Genomic DNA, 15,736 nt, shown 5'->3' on the forward strand with positions numbered 1-15,736 from the left:
AGAAGATACTTGAGGTTATGGACCTCTAGCAAAATGGACAGGCAAAGCAAGAAAGTGGAATAAAAGTGATCTAAGTGGATCTAAGAAGGAGAGCAGTGCAGGAAGGTACAAAAGACAGGTGTACAAAAAGGGAGGGAAATATGACACATGCTGCAACATGTATGAACCTTGAGAACATTATGCCACGTGAAATCAGCCAGTCACAAAAGGACATATATACTGCATGGTTCCACTTCTATGCAGTACCTAGAGTTGTCAAATTCACAGAGACAGAAAGAAGAATGGTGGATGCCGGGAACTAGGGTGAGGTGGGGATGGGGAATTATTGTTTCATGGGTACAGAATTTCAGTTTTGCAAGATGAGAAGAGTTCTGGAGATGGATGGTGGTGATGGTTGCACAACAGTATGAATGTACTTAACACTATGTATGTACTGAATGTACAAGTAAAAATGGTTAAGATAAATGTTGTTAGGCATATTTTACCACAATTAACAAAAAGACAGCTGTGCAGCAGGCCTGAAGAGCAGCGCCCCCAAAGTGGGAGGAGCACAGAGTGGGAAGTCTCCAGAGGAAAAATGGAAATGGAAGTTTGGACTCTATTAAGGTGAGGCAAAAGACTCCGATGCCAGAGTAGTAGAAAAAATTAACAAAGTATATAGAATAACAAGCAACGAACTGAAATAAGGCAATCACCAACTCCATGAAAAATAAAGGATTGTGTAAAATGTACAATCTGTCAAGGCAGATAACAATATTTGCACTGGTAATATTGTAAAAAATGGCTTCTGATTTAACCAGAAATTATGCTGTAACTATGCCATGTGTTAGCAAAGCGTAGAAAGGGAAGGATGAAGAGTGTGGAAATAGGAAGAGCCAAAACCACATCTACCTTGTCAGGAAGTCAACACATTCTCTTAAAATTAAGAAATCAAGCAGTATCAGTGTATTATATTTAAACACTGAGGTAAAATATCAGATAAGGCTGGGCGGGGTGGCTCAAGCCTGTAATCCCAGCACTTTGGGAGGCCAAGACGGGCAGATCACGAGGTCAGGAGATGGAGACCATCCTGGCTAACCCGATGAAACCTCGTCTCTACTAAAAAAATACAAAAAAAAAACTAGCCGGGCGAGGTGGCGGCGCCTGTAGTCCCAGCTACTCGGGAGGCTGAGGCAGGAGAACGGCGTGAACCCGGGAGGCGGAGCTTGCAGTGAGCTGAGATCCGGCCACTGCACTCCAGCCTGGGCGACACAGCGAGACTCCGTCTCAAAAAAAAAAAAAAAAAAAAAAAAAACCGGATAAAATTGCTGTAGATGAAGGTAGTTGTCTTTTCGGATGGGAACTGGAGGGTGGCAATGGGTAGGAATTTTCTCGTCTTCTCAGACTGAAACTTCGTATCCTTAGGCATGAAGTCCCGTTTCCACCCCCCATTCCCCACCCCCAAGCACCTGGCATCCACTGCTGTTTTTCAGAAGCCTTGTAGACTCAAAATTACCTGCACTATTTAGGTGAAAACTAAAAGTGGATATTTTCAAAGGTGTAAGTCATGTTACTGTTTTTCCTCAAGTATACTGTTTTCAGCCTAGAGCAAAAGTAAACTTTTAAGTGGTCTCTGCAGGGATATGTGACATTAAATGTTCATAAAGCTGGAGAAACACCTAGCAAGTTTAAGTTAGTGGAGCTTTTCCTGGTACAGAAACTCCTTCACAGAGTTCACACAATGCCTTTGATATACTGGTTTCTAGGTTCTCGGGATCTGAGTGTGTACGTGCATTTGCACAAATTTGGTTGTTTCAATCTGGTGTGTTTGATGCTATGATAAATTATGGACAGTGAGCTATGGAAACACAGATGAGGGACAGTTCAACAGAGGGTCAGAAGATACTCCTTGGAGGAGCTGGTGATCAAGCCAGTTTTTAAGGAGAGGTTAAGCAGAGGGAGGGAGACTGGATTGTTAAGCAGGGTGCATACAAGGCATGAAGAATGGCACAGATCAGGGCATGTTTGGTAAATTTACAAGGGATTTGGTGTTGCTCAAGAAATGGAAGTCAGGGAGAAACAGAATGAGGTGCAAGGTGAGCAGAGGAGAGGGTCACAGAGTCTTAGTTTTTTCCTGTAGGTGATATGATGCTCTTGGAGGGCGTTCAGGCAGGAGAAAGGCATGGTCGAAGCTGTGTTTGTTGTTTATTTTGCAACAAGTTTTTCCATACATTTGCCCCATCAGGCTGAATTGTCATCAAGAAGGTATCTATTTTAACTGTCTCCATATTATGTTTTTAGTTATGAAAAATTTTCAAACAAAATTAGAGAGAAGAGTATTAAAAACATAACTATATGCCCATCATCCAGATTCCATTATTAGGATTTTGCCACATTCAATTCATCTCTTTCTCTCTCTCTCCCCTTTTTCTGTGAAAATAATTCTTTATTATGGTAAAATATATACAAACATAAAATTTACCATTTTAATCATTTTAAGGTATACAGTTCAGTGATATTAGGTACATTCACATTGTTGTGCATCCATCACCACCATCCATATCCAGAACGTTTTCGTCTTCCCAAACTGAAACTCTGTACCCATGAAACAATAACTCCCATTGCCCCGTCTCTCCAGCCTCTGGCAACTAAATAGCAACTTTGTGTCTCTATGGTTTGAAGGCATTTCATATAAATGGAATAATACAATATGTGGCCTTTTACTTAGCATATTTTTTAGATCAATTTTACATTGTAGTACATATTAGCATTTAGTTCCTTTTAGGTTTAAATAATATTCTGTTGTATGATATACCATGCTTTGTTTATTCACTTATCAGTTGCTGGACATTTGCATTATTTATACTTTTGGCTATTAATCATTATGCTATGAACATTCATGTCTAAGGTTTTGTGGAAACATAAGCTTTCAGTTTTCTTGGGTATATCCTAGAAGTGGAATTGTCTGCCTGCCTTTCTTTCTTTCTCCCTCCCCTCCGCTCCCCTCCCCTCCTACCTCCCTTCTGCCCTCCCCTCCCCTCCCCTCCCTTCCCCTCCCTTCCCCTCCCTTCCCCTCTCTTCCCTTCTCTTTTCAGAGATGGGGTCTCTGTTACTCAGGTTGGTCTCAAACTTCTGGGCTCAAGTGATCATCCTGCCCAGCCTTCTACAGTGCTGGGATTACAGGCATGAGCCACCAGGCCCCTGGCTGGAATTGCCATGTTATATGGTAACTTTATGTTTGCATTATTTATACTTTTGGCTATTAGGAAGTGAGCTATGGGAAGGGAAGGGAAGGGAAAAAGAAAGAAAGGTAGGCAGACAATTCCACTTCTAGGATATACCCAAGAAAACTGAAAGCTTATGTTTACACAAAAATTTAGACATGAATGTTCATAGCATAATGATTAATAGCCAGAAGTATAAATAATGCAAACTTTATGTTTAAGAAGCTGCAAAACCGTTTTTCAGTTTTCAAAGTGGCTGTACCATTTTACAATTCTACCAGCAAGATGAGTGTTCTGAAATTTCTATATCCACAACAATACTGGTTATAATCTGTCTTTTTTATTGTAGCCATCCTAGTGGAGGTGAAGTGATATCTTATTGTAATTTAATTTGAATTTCCCAGATGACTAATGAGACTGAGTATCTTTGCATATGCTTATTGGTTGTTCATATATCTTCTTTGAATAAATGTCTATTTGGATCCTTGGCCCACCTTTAAATTGGGTCATCTATCTTTTTATTATTGAGTTGTAAAGTTCTTTATATATTCTAGATACATGTCCCTTATCAGACATATAATTTTAAAATCTTTTCTCCTGAATAGTGAGTTATCTGTTCTAATTTTGATAAAGTCAGATTTTTCTATTTTTTCCTGAATGTGATTTTGGTGGTATAACATCTAAGAAGCCACTGTCAAATCCAAGGTCACAAAGATTTGCCTCTGTATTTTCTTCTAAGAGTTTTATAATTTTAGTTCTGAGATTTAGGCCTTTCAATCATTTAATGTTTGTATATAGTTTAAGATAGGGGTCCAACTTCATTCTTTTGCATGTGTATATCCAGTTGTGCCTACACCATTTATTGAAAACATTGTTCTTTCCCCATTGAATTGTCTTGGCACCTCTCTCAAAAATCAGCTAATTATGCCGGGCGCGGTGGCTCACGCCTGTAATCCCAGCACTTTGGGAGGCCGAGGCGGGCGGATCACAAGGTCAGGAGATCGAGACCACGGTGAAACCCCGTTTCTACTAAAAATACAAAAAATTAGCCGGGCGCGGTGGTGGGCGCCTGTAGTCCCAGCTACTCAGGAGGCTGAGGCAGGAGAATGGCGTGAACCCGGGAGGCGGAGCTTGCAGTGAGCCGAGATTGCGCCACTGCACTCCAGCCTGGGCGACAGAGCCAGACTCTGTCTCAAAAAAAAAAAAAAAAAAAAAAAAAAAAAATCAGCTAATCATAAGCATGAAGGGTTTTTTAAAAATATTTTTTCCCATCTCTCAACTTTTAGCTGAAGATGATGGGTTATTTCTGTATCTCAATTCCATTTCATTAATCTGTGTCTATCCTTACACCTATACAACATTGTCTTGATTACTGTAGCCTTGTAGCAAGTTTTGCAATCAGAAATATAAGTTCTTTTGTTCTGACAAAAGAAGAACTTTGTTCTTCTTCAAGATTGTTTTGGCTATTCTGAGTCTGTTGAATTTCCATACAAACTTTAGGAGCAATTTGTCATTTTTTGCAAGGAAGGCAGTTGGAATTCTGAGAAAAATTGGATTGAATCTGTATTTCAATTTTGGGAATAGTGTTATCTTTTTTTTTTTTTTTTTTTGAGACGGAGTCTCGCTCTGTCGCCCAGACTGGAGTGCAGTGGCGTGATCTCGGCTCACTGCAAGCTCCGCCTCCCGGGTTCACGCCATTCTCCTGCCTCAGCCTCTGGAGTAGCTGGGACTACAGGCGCCCGCCACCACGCCCGGCTAGTTTCTTTTTGTATTTTTAGTAGAGACGGGGTTTCACCGTGTTAGCCAGGATGGTCTCGATCTCCTGACCTCGTGATCCGCCCGCCTCGGCCTCCCAGAGTGCTGGGATTACAGGCTTGAGCCACCGCGCCCGGCCGGGAATAGTGTTATCTTAGCAATATTTTTTAAAATTATTATTTTTTGTGGAGATGTAGTCTCACTTTGTTGCCTAGGGTGGTCAGGAACTCCTGGGCTCAAACAGTCATCCTGCCATGACCTCCCATTAATAATATGAAATCATCTGAACCATGAAAATGGGGTGGGGTGCCTTTTCAATTATTTAGATCTTTGTTAATTTCTTTTAACAATACTTTGTAGTTTTCAGAGTTTAAGTTTCTGACCAGGCACAATGGCTCACGCCTGTAATCCCAACACTTTGGGAGGCTGAATGTGAGGATTGCTTGAGCCCAAAAGTTCAAAATCAGGCTGAGCAACATAGTGAGACCTCCATCTCTACAAAACTAAAAAAAAAAAAAAAAAGTTTGACATTTCTTTTGTTGAATTAATTCCCAAATATTTTCTTTTCTTTGATGCTATATAGTGGAATTATTTTTAAAGTTTTATTTTGGGGTTGTTCATTTCAAGGGTACAGAAATATAATTAATTTTTGTATATCCTGCAAGCTTGCTGAACTTGTTAGTGTTAGTTCCAATGTTTGCCTGTGGGGGGGGTTGCAGGGGTGGGTGTCTTAGGATTTTCTATATACCAGATCACATCACGTGCAAATATAGATGGTTTTAATTTTTCTTTTCCTATCTAGATATCTTTATTGCTTTTACTTACCAAATTACCCTGGACAGAACCCCCAGTATAATGTTGAATGGAAATGGCAAGAGCAGACTTCCTTGTCTTATTCCCGATCTTAAGTGCAAAGCTTTCAGTCTTTCACTATTAAGTGTTATCTGTGGGTTTTTCATAGACGTCTTTTATCGAATGGAGGAGGTTCCTTTCTAATCCTAGTTATTGAGGTTTGGTTTTGTTTTTGTTTTTAAATCATGACAGGGTGTTAGACTTTCTCAAATGCTTTTTCTGCATCCTTTGAGATGCCATAATACATTAATTGATTTCAGATGTTAAGGGACCTTGCATACTTGGGATTAATTCTACTTGGTCACAGTATACAGTCCTTTCTATATGTTGCTGGATTCAGTTTGCTAGTGTTTTATTGAAGATTTCTGTGTCTGTATTCATAAAGGATATTGATCTGTAGTTTCCTTTTCCTATGATGTCTTTAGTTTTGATATCAGGGTAATACTGGCCTCATCAAGTGAATTGGGATATGTTCCCCCCTCTTCTGTTTTTTGTAAGAGTTTGTGATAACTGGTATTGATTCTTATTTAAATGTTTGGTATAATTCACCAGCGAAGCCATCTGGGAATGGGCAGACTCTACCTTATTGCTATTACTGATGAGTTTGATATTACCACCTGATCTGGTTTGGTTGTGACCCCACATAAATCTCATCTTGAATTTTAACTCCCACAATTCCCATCTGTCATAGGAGGAACCTGGTAGGAGGTGATTGAATTATGGGGTAGATCTTTCCTGTGCTGTTCTCAGAACGCTGAATAAGTCTCACAAGATCGGATGGTTTTAAAAACAGGAGTCTCCCTGCACAAGCTCTCTTTGCCTGCCACCATAAGATGTGACTTGCTCTTCCTTGCCTTCCGCCATGATTGTGAGGCCTCCCCTGCCATGTGGAACTGTAAGCCCATTAAACCTCTTTTTCTTCCCAGTCTTGGATATGTCTTTATCAACAGCATGAAAATGGACTAATACACAACCTCATGAGATCTTGTGCCAGTTATCAATGTATTGTCTCTCAGGTCCAAATTCATCCTTCACTGTCTGCTCTGAGAAAATGGATCTGAGCCTTACATTTTTTTTTCCTTTATTCTCTTTTGTGATGATATGCTTTATAGGTAGAAGGCCCTGAAGAGCCATTTCAGGAGGAATGGGTTTTGCTTCCTGGTCTCATTGTGCTCACTGGCACACTTCTGCAGCACAGCACCTTCTCCAGCATCTGTTCCTGCTTTGATTGGTGGCCACAAACACTTGGCAGCCAGCAATATTCCTTAGCACCCTATTGGGCAGTTTTATAGCAGAGGCTTCCAGGAGACTCCTCCCCATGAATACGTTTCCTCAGCAACCTAAAAGTGCCAGAAAATTCTAGAGGGTGGATTTATGGGAAGTTCCACTGGCAGATTCCCAATGACTTCTTGCCATTTAATGAGCCATAGCTGTACTCTCTTCAAAAGGGTCTCAATCAGCCCTGGCTGGAGGCGAGAGGCTCCTCCTTGGGAACTCTATCACAGCATTAGAGTAGCAGCTGTTCCTTATATCTGCTATTGCCATACTCTTTAAAGCTCTCTAGTTCTTATTAGCCAGTGCTTCTTTATTCCAATACCCTGTTATAGCTAATAATTCCTCATATATTAAACTGTCTCTATTCAAATGAGCATGGTTTGTCTCCTGATGAGACTTTGACTGATAAAGATATATCAAGCTTTTCCATGGATCCATCTATGCCTGGTCCTTGTATATAGAAGGCATTCAATGAATATAGTCCCTTAATAACATCATGACACACAGTTTTCTTATGTAGTTGTCACAATTTCAGGCCCTTTCAGCCTTATATTTATTGAGGAGTTACTGTCTGTGCTCAGGAATCTTACTGTGTGGCAGGAGATAAGAGGAGAGAATCAGTAGCTAGAAGAATACAACAGCTAAAGTGGCCTTGGTGAATAGTCCAGAATGATTTAAAAAAAAAAAAAAAAAAAAAAACTTAGAGCATTAAAAAAAATTGCATGAGATGACACTGCAGAGATAAGCTAGAATCAGATGATGACAGGCCTTGACTTCTATTGGGAAAGGCAGTCTGCTGTGGCCTTGAGCATCTCTGCATGTGCTTGCTAAGTATACCAAACACAAGGCCTAACTTTCCTCTAATACTGAACCATTTCTAGCTAGTCACATTGGCATTTAAGTAGGTTAAGATGACCACAGCATAACTACCATGCAACAGCTCACTCCCTCAGGGAAGGAGGCTGGTTTGTTTGCCACTTGCTACAAAAGATGCTAGGCCCTTGGCCCTGGATCCCTCAGTTGTGGTGCAAATTGCTACATGTGCAACCACTGTCTGGGCCCATTGCATTTACTCCATAGGACTTGAGGACAGGCCAACCAGTGCTATACCATGCTGATACTTCCACTGTATGCTGTATTGAATAATAAATTTCTTCATCTGATCCACCAAATTTAATCTACATTGTTACCAATGGAGTTGTGGCAGGTGAACCTGCTTTCTTGCTTAGTCATCTCCTTTGGAGTCTTGCTATTTCTTGCTATTCTCTAGGAGGTTGGGGCTCTTCTCTAACAAAGGGTGCCATGACACAGGCACACACACACTACAAAATGAAAATAAACATGAACTAGAAAGATGTTTCCTTACTTGAGAAATGCAGATAAATGTCAAAGCTATTGGAAACCAGAAAACCAAGTAATTTTGAGTATTTAAAATCAGTCCTGTATTGTGATACACCAAGACCAAACTTGAATGTTATTCCACATAGGAATCTAACCAACAGAATGTAGTTCAGATTTGGGGAATGATGGTGAGGAAACTATATTTTATGGAATTGCTAACACATTTAAAACTGTAGTTGGTAAGAAAAAGTGTGTTCTGGGCTGGGAGTGGCAGCTCACGCCTGTAATCCCAGCACTTTCAGAGGCCGAGGTGGGCAGATCACCTGAGGTCAGGAGTTCAAGACCAGGCTGACCAATGCGGCAAAACCCCATCTTTACTAAAAATACAAAAATTTAGCCAGGTGTGGTGGTGCATGCCTGTAGTCCCAACTACTTGGGAGGCTGAGGCAGGAGAATTGCTTGAACCCGGGAGGTGGAGGTTTTCTGTGAGCCAAGATCGCATCACTGCACTCCAGCCTGAGCAACAGACCAAGACTCCATCTCAAAAAAAAACAAAAGTGTTCTTTTACTTTTTACAATAAATCCTGTTTGAGAAGTTATGATCCTTGTGTAAAAACATCTGTAGCAAGTAGTCTCTCATTTGTGCAGTGATAACTGTGGGCATTTATGTTTTTAGATTAAATCCCGTATTTGAGTAAAGATGTTAACAATACTTTCATGGACTTTTATGGTTAATTTCAGTATGTAAATTAGCATGTAGTTCATTTATAATTTTAGAAACTAGTAAACTAAAAAAAAATTTCACTCAAATTATCACTTCCTTTGTAACACCTATCCTGACCCCTGCCTTCCTTCCTTGTAGAGATAACTATTTCATCCTCTGTACCCTCAGGGCTGACACTCTATTCAGGTTGTTGCATCCACCTTAACACTTGCTATCTTCATGTGGAGACAGTGAACTCCCCCAAGGGCAGGGACCAGGACTCAGCCGCCTCCCCAGCTCAATTCCTGACTGAAAGCAAATGCTCAACTAGTGTTGTTGGTTAAAAGGAACACATGCCCAACCTCACTAGTCTGTAAAGAAAAGCAACCATGAGATGCCACCTTTCCAACTTCTAAACAAACAAAGATTAGTTATAAAGAGGAAGTTCTGGGAGGAGTCCAGAAAGCTACATTCTGGTCCAACCTTTCCAAAGGTCAATTTGGCAATTTCCCCAAGTGTCATACTAATGTTATGTAACCCCAAATTCAGGCTCATGTACCTGATGCAAAGCTGAAGCCAAACACTAAGACACAGGTGCTTGGAGATAGAGAAAGGATTGTTCAATTGGGCCAAGGCAAGAAGGCAGAAGAGAAAGATCTCTCAACTGTAGCTTAACAAAGAGATGACAGCAGGCGTTTTTATGGGGTAGGGTGTAAAGGAGGGAGAGTTGCCAGGAAGGTAGGGGAAAAGTCTGTGCCTCTACAGTCTCAGATAAAACTTTGAGCAACCAGACTTATAGGTGCCAGCAGCTGGTCGAAAAGTCCTTAATGGCATTCATTCCTTCTGCAAAATATTTTCATGATCCTGAAAGTTATCTCTCCTGCTAGACAAAGAAACAGGACATCAGCAGTTTATAATTATATTGTGGGAACAAGAGATATTGGGCAAAACGCGAGCGCTTACTATGTGCATGCAAGCAAGGGCCTGATCAGAATTTTCACTATGGCCGGGTGCGGTGGCTCACGTCTGGATTTCCAGCACTTTGGGAGGCCGAGGCCCGCAGATCATTTTGAGGTCAGGAGTTGGAGACCAGTCTGGCCAACATGGTGAAACCCCGACTCTACTAAAAATACAAAAATTAGCCAGTCGTGGTGGTGCATGCCTGTAATCCTAGCTACTTGGGAGGTTGAGCCAAGAGAATCACTTGAACTTGGAAGGTGGAGATTGCAGTAAGCCGAGATCATACCACTGCACTCCATTCTGGGCGGCAGAGCGAGACTTGGCCTCAAAAAACAAAGCAAAACAGAAAAAAACAAAAACAAAAACAAACAACAACAACAAAAAAAACACCAAACGGAATTTTCAATACCTCAGTTACTAAAAATGCCAGAGAAAAATGCCAGAGTACTTAAATCTCAAGTAGCCTGGTTACACTCCGAATGGGGAGATGTAGGCCAGAGGCACTGGAAAGGTGAGCAGTGCTTTGGCTGGAAACCCGTCAGCCTCTGACAGAGAACTGGCATAATCTACCTCGCGATCTGCAAGGAAACACACGGGCCGGCAGAGGGCAAATCGCGCACGCCGCCTGCACCGGGCTCCGGCCTCCTCCGCATTCCACAGTTGTTGCACTTTTCCCACTTTTATAACCGAGAGAGGAAGTACGCGCTGCTCGAAAACGCGAAACGCGCATGGGACCCTAGGACCGACTCGCGCGCCCTCGACGGCTTGAAACCGGGTTCCAGACACTCGTTCGCGCCCTAGGGCTCCCGTCGCCCAGGTCCGGGTGCTCACTCTCTCCAGGGCGCAAGACCGCGAGGTGGCGAAGCACCTACTTGGCTGCGCGCGACGTGGCGGGGATGCTGCAGGCGGCCCCACCCGCTCTGGGCATGTCAGGGTAGGCGGTGTTCAGGAGTAGAGCCCCGCCCAGCCACCGCCTTCGGGTCCTGAGAAGACTCTCCTCCCGGCCTCCCTGTTTCAGCTGTTGACCTGCGAGAGAGCTACACCGCTCGCCACGTGCGGTCCCCTCAGGGTAGTGGGCCTCATAGGGCTCCGCCGCCAGATCTGGGCCAAGTTTCTTCCAGAGACTTCACTACCGACATGGGGTGTATGAAGGACGGTCCAGAGAACATTTCCCGACCTGCCTGTTTGCCTGACCTGAATGTGAGGTCCTTGAGCGCCTTTGAGCCGTGGCCTTGGGCCTGCCAAGATTGAGGCAGGCGTGGTCACCGAATACTTCTGGAGTGGGGAAGCGGGCACAATTTACACTGTCCCTGCCACAGGAGCTTCCACTTTTGCCAGGGAAACTAACCTGGAGGTGGGAGCTCCACCTTTTATTATATTGTTGGCCTTTTATTATACCCAGGGGAAAATAGTTTATATTTATAAATATAAAATATTATATTTTATATAATATATATTTTATATATTTTACATTATATATAAAATATTATATAGCATAAAAATATTTATATAGCTATTATATAGCTATATAAAATAGCTTATATTGTTTATATATATTGTTGGCCTTTTATTATACCCAGGGGAAAATAGTTTGCCAAATTTGGAGGGTGTGTTAAAAATGATCTGTCTTAATCATCCTGAAAAATCTAAAAATTTGGCTGGGCATGGTTGCTCATGCCTGTAATCCCAGTACTTTGGGAGGCCAAAGTGGGCCGATCACTTGAGGTCAGGCGTTCAAGACCAGCCTGGCCAGCATGGTGAAGCGCTGTCTCTACTAAAAATACAAAAATTAGCCAGGTGTGGTGGTGCACTCCTGTAATCCTAGCTACTCGGGAGCCTGAGGTAGGAGAATCGCTTGAACCTGGGAGGCAGAGGTTGCAGTCAGCTGAGATGGTGCCACTGCAGTCCAGCCTGGGTGACAGAGCAAGACTCTGTTTAAAAAAATATATTTATATATTATATATATTTATATGTTATATATTTATGTTATATATTTCATATATTTTTATATATATATAACATTGGAAGCAGGTGCCTCAAAGAGGTGAGCAGCAGAAAGGGAGGGCAGTTAAAGGCCATCAGTCAGTCATGGCCTCCCAGACCCTGGGAACTCTACCACTGCTGGAGAATCTGATCAAGCACTAATTGAAGGTTCCAGTTGACAGAGAAAACAGTGATTTCAAATAAGAACCTCAAAAGTCAGATGATTGGAAGCTCTGTGGATTTGGAATTCAACTGCTTCTCACCTGGGCAACTAAGTGTGCTCCAGGGAAATTTGAGTTACTTATATTCCAGGCCATGCAGGACTATCGCAAGCATGTGAAATATGTATATTTGCAGGAGGAAAAAGTCTAGGGAGAAATACACACCAAAGGAATACATTCGTTCATTCATCAGGCATTACCTATTTCATGCCACACCTTGGGCTCTAAAGAATCAGAACTACCACGTAGCAAGGGAGAAAAACGGGTAAGAATAAAACATCATTTATTTCCTTATTTTATTTTTGTCTGTGTTTTCTAAATGTGACTAGATCTCTAACAACCAAGAAGGTTTTATTTATTTTGAAAAAATATACTTTCCCTGTTAAAAGGTGAGCCACTCTTCTGAGGGCAGAGTCGGAAAGAAGGGTCCAGAAGCCCACCTAGCGTCCGATTTCCTTCTTTTTTTTTTTTTTTTTTGTTTGTTTGTTTGTTTAACAGAGTCTCGCTCTGTCGTCCATACTGGAGTGCAGTGGCGCCATCTCGGCTCACTGCAACCTCCGCCTCCTAGGTTCAAGTGATCTCCTGCCTCAGCCTCCCGAGTAGCTGGGATTACAGGTGCATGCCATCACGCCCGACTAATTTTTGTATTTTTAGTAGAGACAGGGTTTCACCATGGTGGCCAGGCTGGTCTTGAACTCCTGACCTCAAATGATCCACCCGCCTTGGCCTCCCAAACTGCTGGGATTACAGGCGTGAGCCACTGCACCCGGCCCCAGCGTCCAGTTTTCAAAGCCCCTCTGCTCAGCTTCCAGAGATCCCGGGAAACTCTAAGTGGGAGCATCTCGTATCCCCACGATGCGACCGGTCACAAAACACGGGACCCGAGACACTGAAAGTGGAGGCTTCTTGATGGATCAAGCTGCGCAGTTCTCATACCGACCCGCGGCCAGGCTGTAAGACAGGTGGTCGGCTACAGACACAATCACAGCCACCTTGGACAAGGACCCGTGAGCTGACAGCCATTAAGCTTCATAAACTGGTCCAAATCTAACGGACCGCTACCGCCGGAAACGGAAAGTCCTCAAGGGCGGGTGTTGGAAGCAGAGCGGAAGCGGAAGGAGAGTACCGGAAACGGTGTTTGGTGGCGCACGCGATGGCCGAACCTGTGTCTGTTGCGGCTGAATATCTCGCGGGCAGCAGGGCGCGCGCTGCACGCACAGTACTAGGTCAGGTGGTGCTGCCGGGTGAGGAGCTGCTCCTGCCGGAACAGGAGGACGCGGAAGGCCCTGGCGGTGCTGGGGAGCGACCGTTGAGCCTGAATGCTGGAGCGCGCTCGCGGGTGCGCGTTGTATGCGGCCCGGGCTTGCGGCGCTGTGGGGACCGCCTGCTGGTCACCAAGTGCGGCCGCCTCCGTCACAAGGAGCCCGGCAGTGGCAGCGGCGGCGGTGTTTACTGGGTGGACTCTCAGCAGAAGCGGGTGAGCTGGGACTGCGGAGGGGTGGTGCGGCCGTGAGAGTGATAGCCCTGGTTTGAGAAGACCTCCCAAAAGAAGAAGGGATGAGATCCTGAGGCCCTCTTGTTCAGGCAAACCTAGAGCCACCGTAGTCTTGTGCCCACTTCTGCATGTCCTTTAGAGGGACCGTGAACAATAGGAACATAGCCTGAGAAGGGCGACCAGGAGAGAAAAACGTTTGGAGACCGTGAGTCATGATTATAAAGTCTTCAAAACTCCAAACGTCAGGGAGCAGCAGGCTTGCCCATTCAAGTCTCAGAGGGCAAGACCAGGCTCAATGAGTGGATGTCATAGGGAGTTAATTTCTCCTAGAACAGGTAAGAACTTTCATACAGAAAAAAATTGTCTAACTATGGAATGGGCTTCCTTGGTTGTAAGGATTCCTTTGCCACTGAACTTATGCCACAAAGCTAGGAACTTACTGGTTGGGGTGCTGAAGAGATAATGGGGTTTGGACTCAATTAACAGACTACCAGAAGCTGCACACCTGACACTTTATGATGTGATTTTCTTTTACCGAAAGTGGCATATGATCAGATTTCTTTCTCTTTAATGACAATAAAGTAACCACGAAGGACGTGCTGAAGGTATCTTCCAATGGTATCTTCTCATTTATGGATGTTTTCTCATTCTATTTCCTTTTGTAGTATGTTCCAGTGAAAGGAGACCATGTGATTGGCATAGTGACAGCTAAATCTGGAGATATATTCAAAGTTGATGTTGGAGGGAGTGAGCCAGCTTCTTTGTCTTACTTGTCATTTGAAGGTGCAACTAAAAGAAACAGACCAAATGTGCAGGTAATTATGGGAGCCTTTGGCTTCAAAGTAAGAAACATCCCTTCCCTAGAACACTCAGATATCCAGAAGGCTACCTGAATTGTCTCCGAAGTATGACCTAGATCTTTGAGCATGTATATAATTGCCCCAGGCTCCAAGAGTTTCTTCAGATGCTGCAGGATCAGAGCCACATAATTTTTTTTTTTTTTTTAACATTTACAATTTATTTTACATTGGCTACATTTGTTCTTGGGATGTTTCATTTCTACTGAGTTGAAAGGTTGTATCTGTCATCACCATTATTTGTTATGTCCATATCCTCGGGACAAGGATGTCTGCTGTAGGCTTAGAGGAGTGACAGGTGGTGCAAATTGACATTATCAGCTATCCATCCATCCTGGCTGTAGGTCCTAGAGCTGATAGAGGAGTAATACTGTTACCTTGGGTTTTCAGGTTGGGCTTTTCAGGTAGCATAGCCACACGCTTCTTGTCTATCCAGCCCGAAATCTAGTGATGTCTTTGCCTCTTCACATTTACTTCTCATGCAAATTTATTTGCTTAATCTTATTTGATTCTGTCTCTGATTTTTGGCATGTCTATCCCTTTATCTCCACTTTGCAAGTTCAGGCTTTAGCTCCGTCTTGACTGGTCTCAGTCACTTCTTCATTAATCCTTGCCTCCACGCTTTTACCTCACCATCCAGGGTTTTGAGAGCTGACATCCTAACACAGTTACTTTCTCGAAAAGGAAAAACGAGATTCTCCAAAATCCACAGAATTCCTTGGCATTACACTCCAGGTGTCTTTCCTCATCCCTAATTATATCCTTCATACAGCCATACTCTAATCACACCAAACGCCATTAGACTCAATTTCCTGCCCTTATTCCTTTACACATGCTGTTCCCTCTGTCTTGATTGCACTATCCCTTCGCAGCCTGTGGAACACATTCTCATCCTTTGAGACCTAGGCTAAACACGACCGCCTTTGTAAAGCCATCCCCAGTTGTGACTTTTCTCATATTTTTGCTCTAGCACTTACTGGATTTAGCCTCGACTGAGGTTTGTTTATATGTACCTCCCCACTGCCCTCCAAGACCAAATGCTTCTGAAAAGCAGAGAATGTTTTGTTCCTCTCTAGTTTACATAGTCACCA

General features: G+C 43.2%; 1 protein-coding gene across 7 annotated transcripts in view; it reads left to right on the forward strand.

Annotated features, from left to right (window-relative positions):
* EXOSC3 (exosome component 3) overlaps positions 1-15,736 on the forward strand; it is a 38,430-nt gene that overhangs the window by 4,080 nt on the left and 18,614 nt on the right. For 5 of the 7 annotated variants that reach the window (XR_012424551.1, XM_005581260.5, XM_015436975.4 and 2 more), the window contains exons 1-2: positions 13,411-13,770; positions 14,454-14,603. Coding sequence is in view for 6 of the 7 variants with exons in the window: in XM_005581260.5 (XP_005581317.1) it covers positions 13,447-13,770; positions 14,454-14,603 (474 nt within the window). In the remaining variant the exon portion in view is untranslated. Of the gene's footprint in view, positions 1-13,410; positions 13,771-14,453; positions 14,604-15,736 lie in introns of those variants that run through there. The other 2 variants (XM_074017053.1, XM_074017052.1) reach the window with 1 other exon arrangement.

The sequence above is a fragment of the Macaca fascicularis genome, chromosome 15 (genome assembly GCF_037993035.2).
Source record: "Macaca fascicularis isolate 582-1 chromosome 15, T2T-MFA8v1.1".
Classification (NCBI taxonomy): domain Eukaryota; kingdom Metazoa; phylum Chordata; class Mammalia; order Primates; family Cercopithecidae; genus Macaca; species Macaca fascicularis.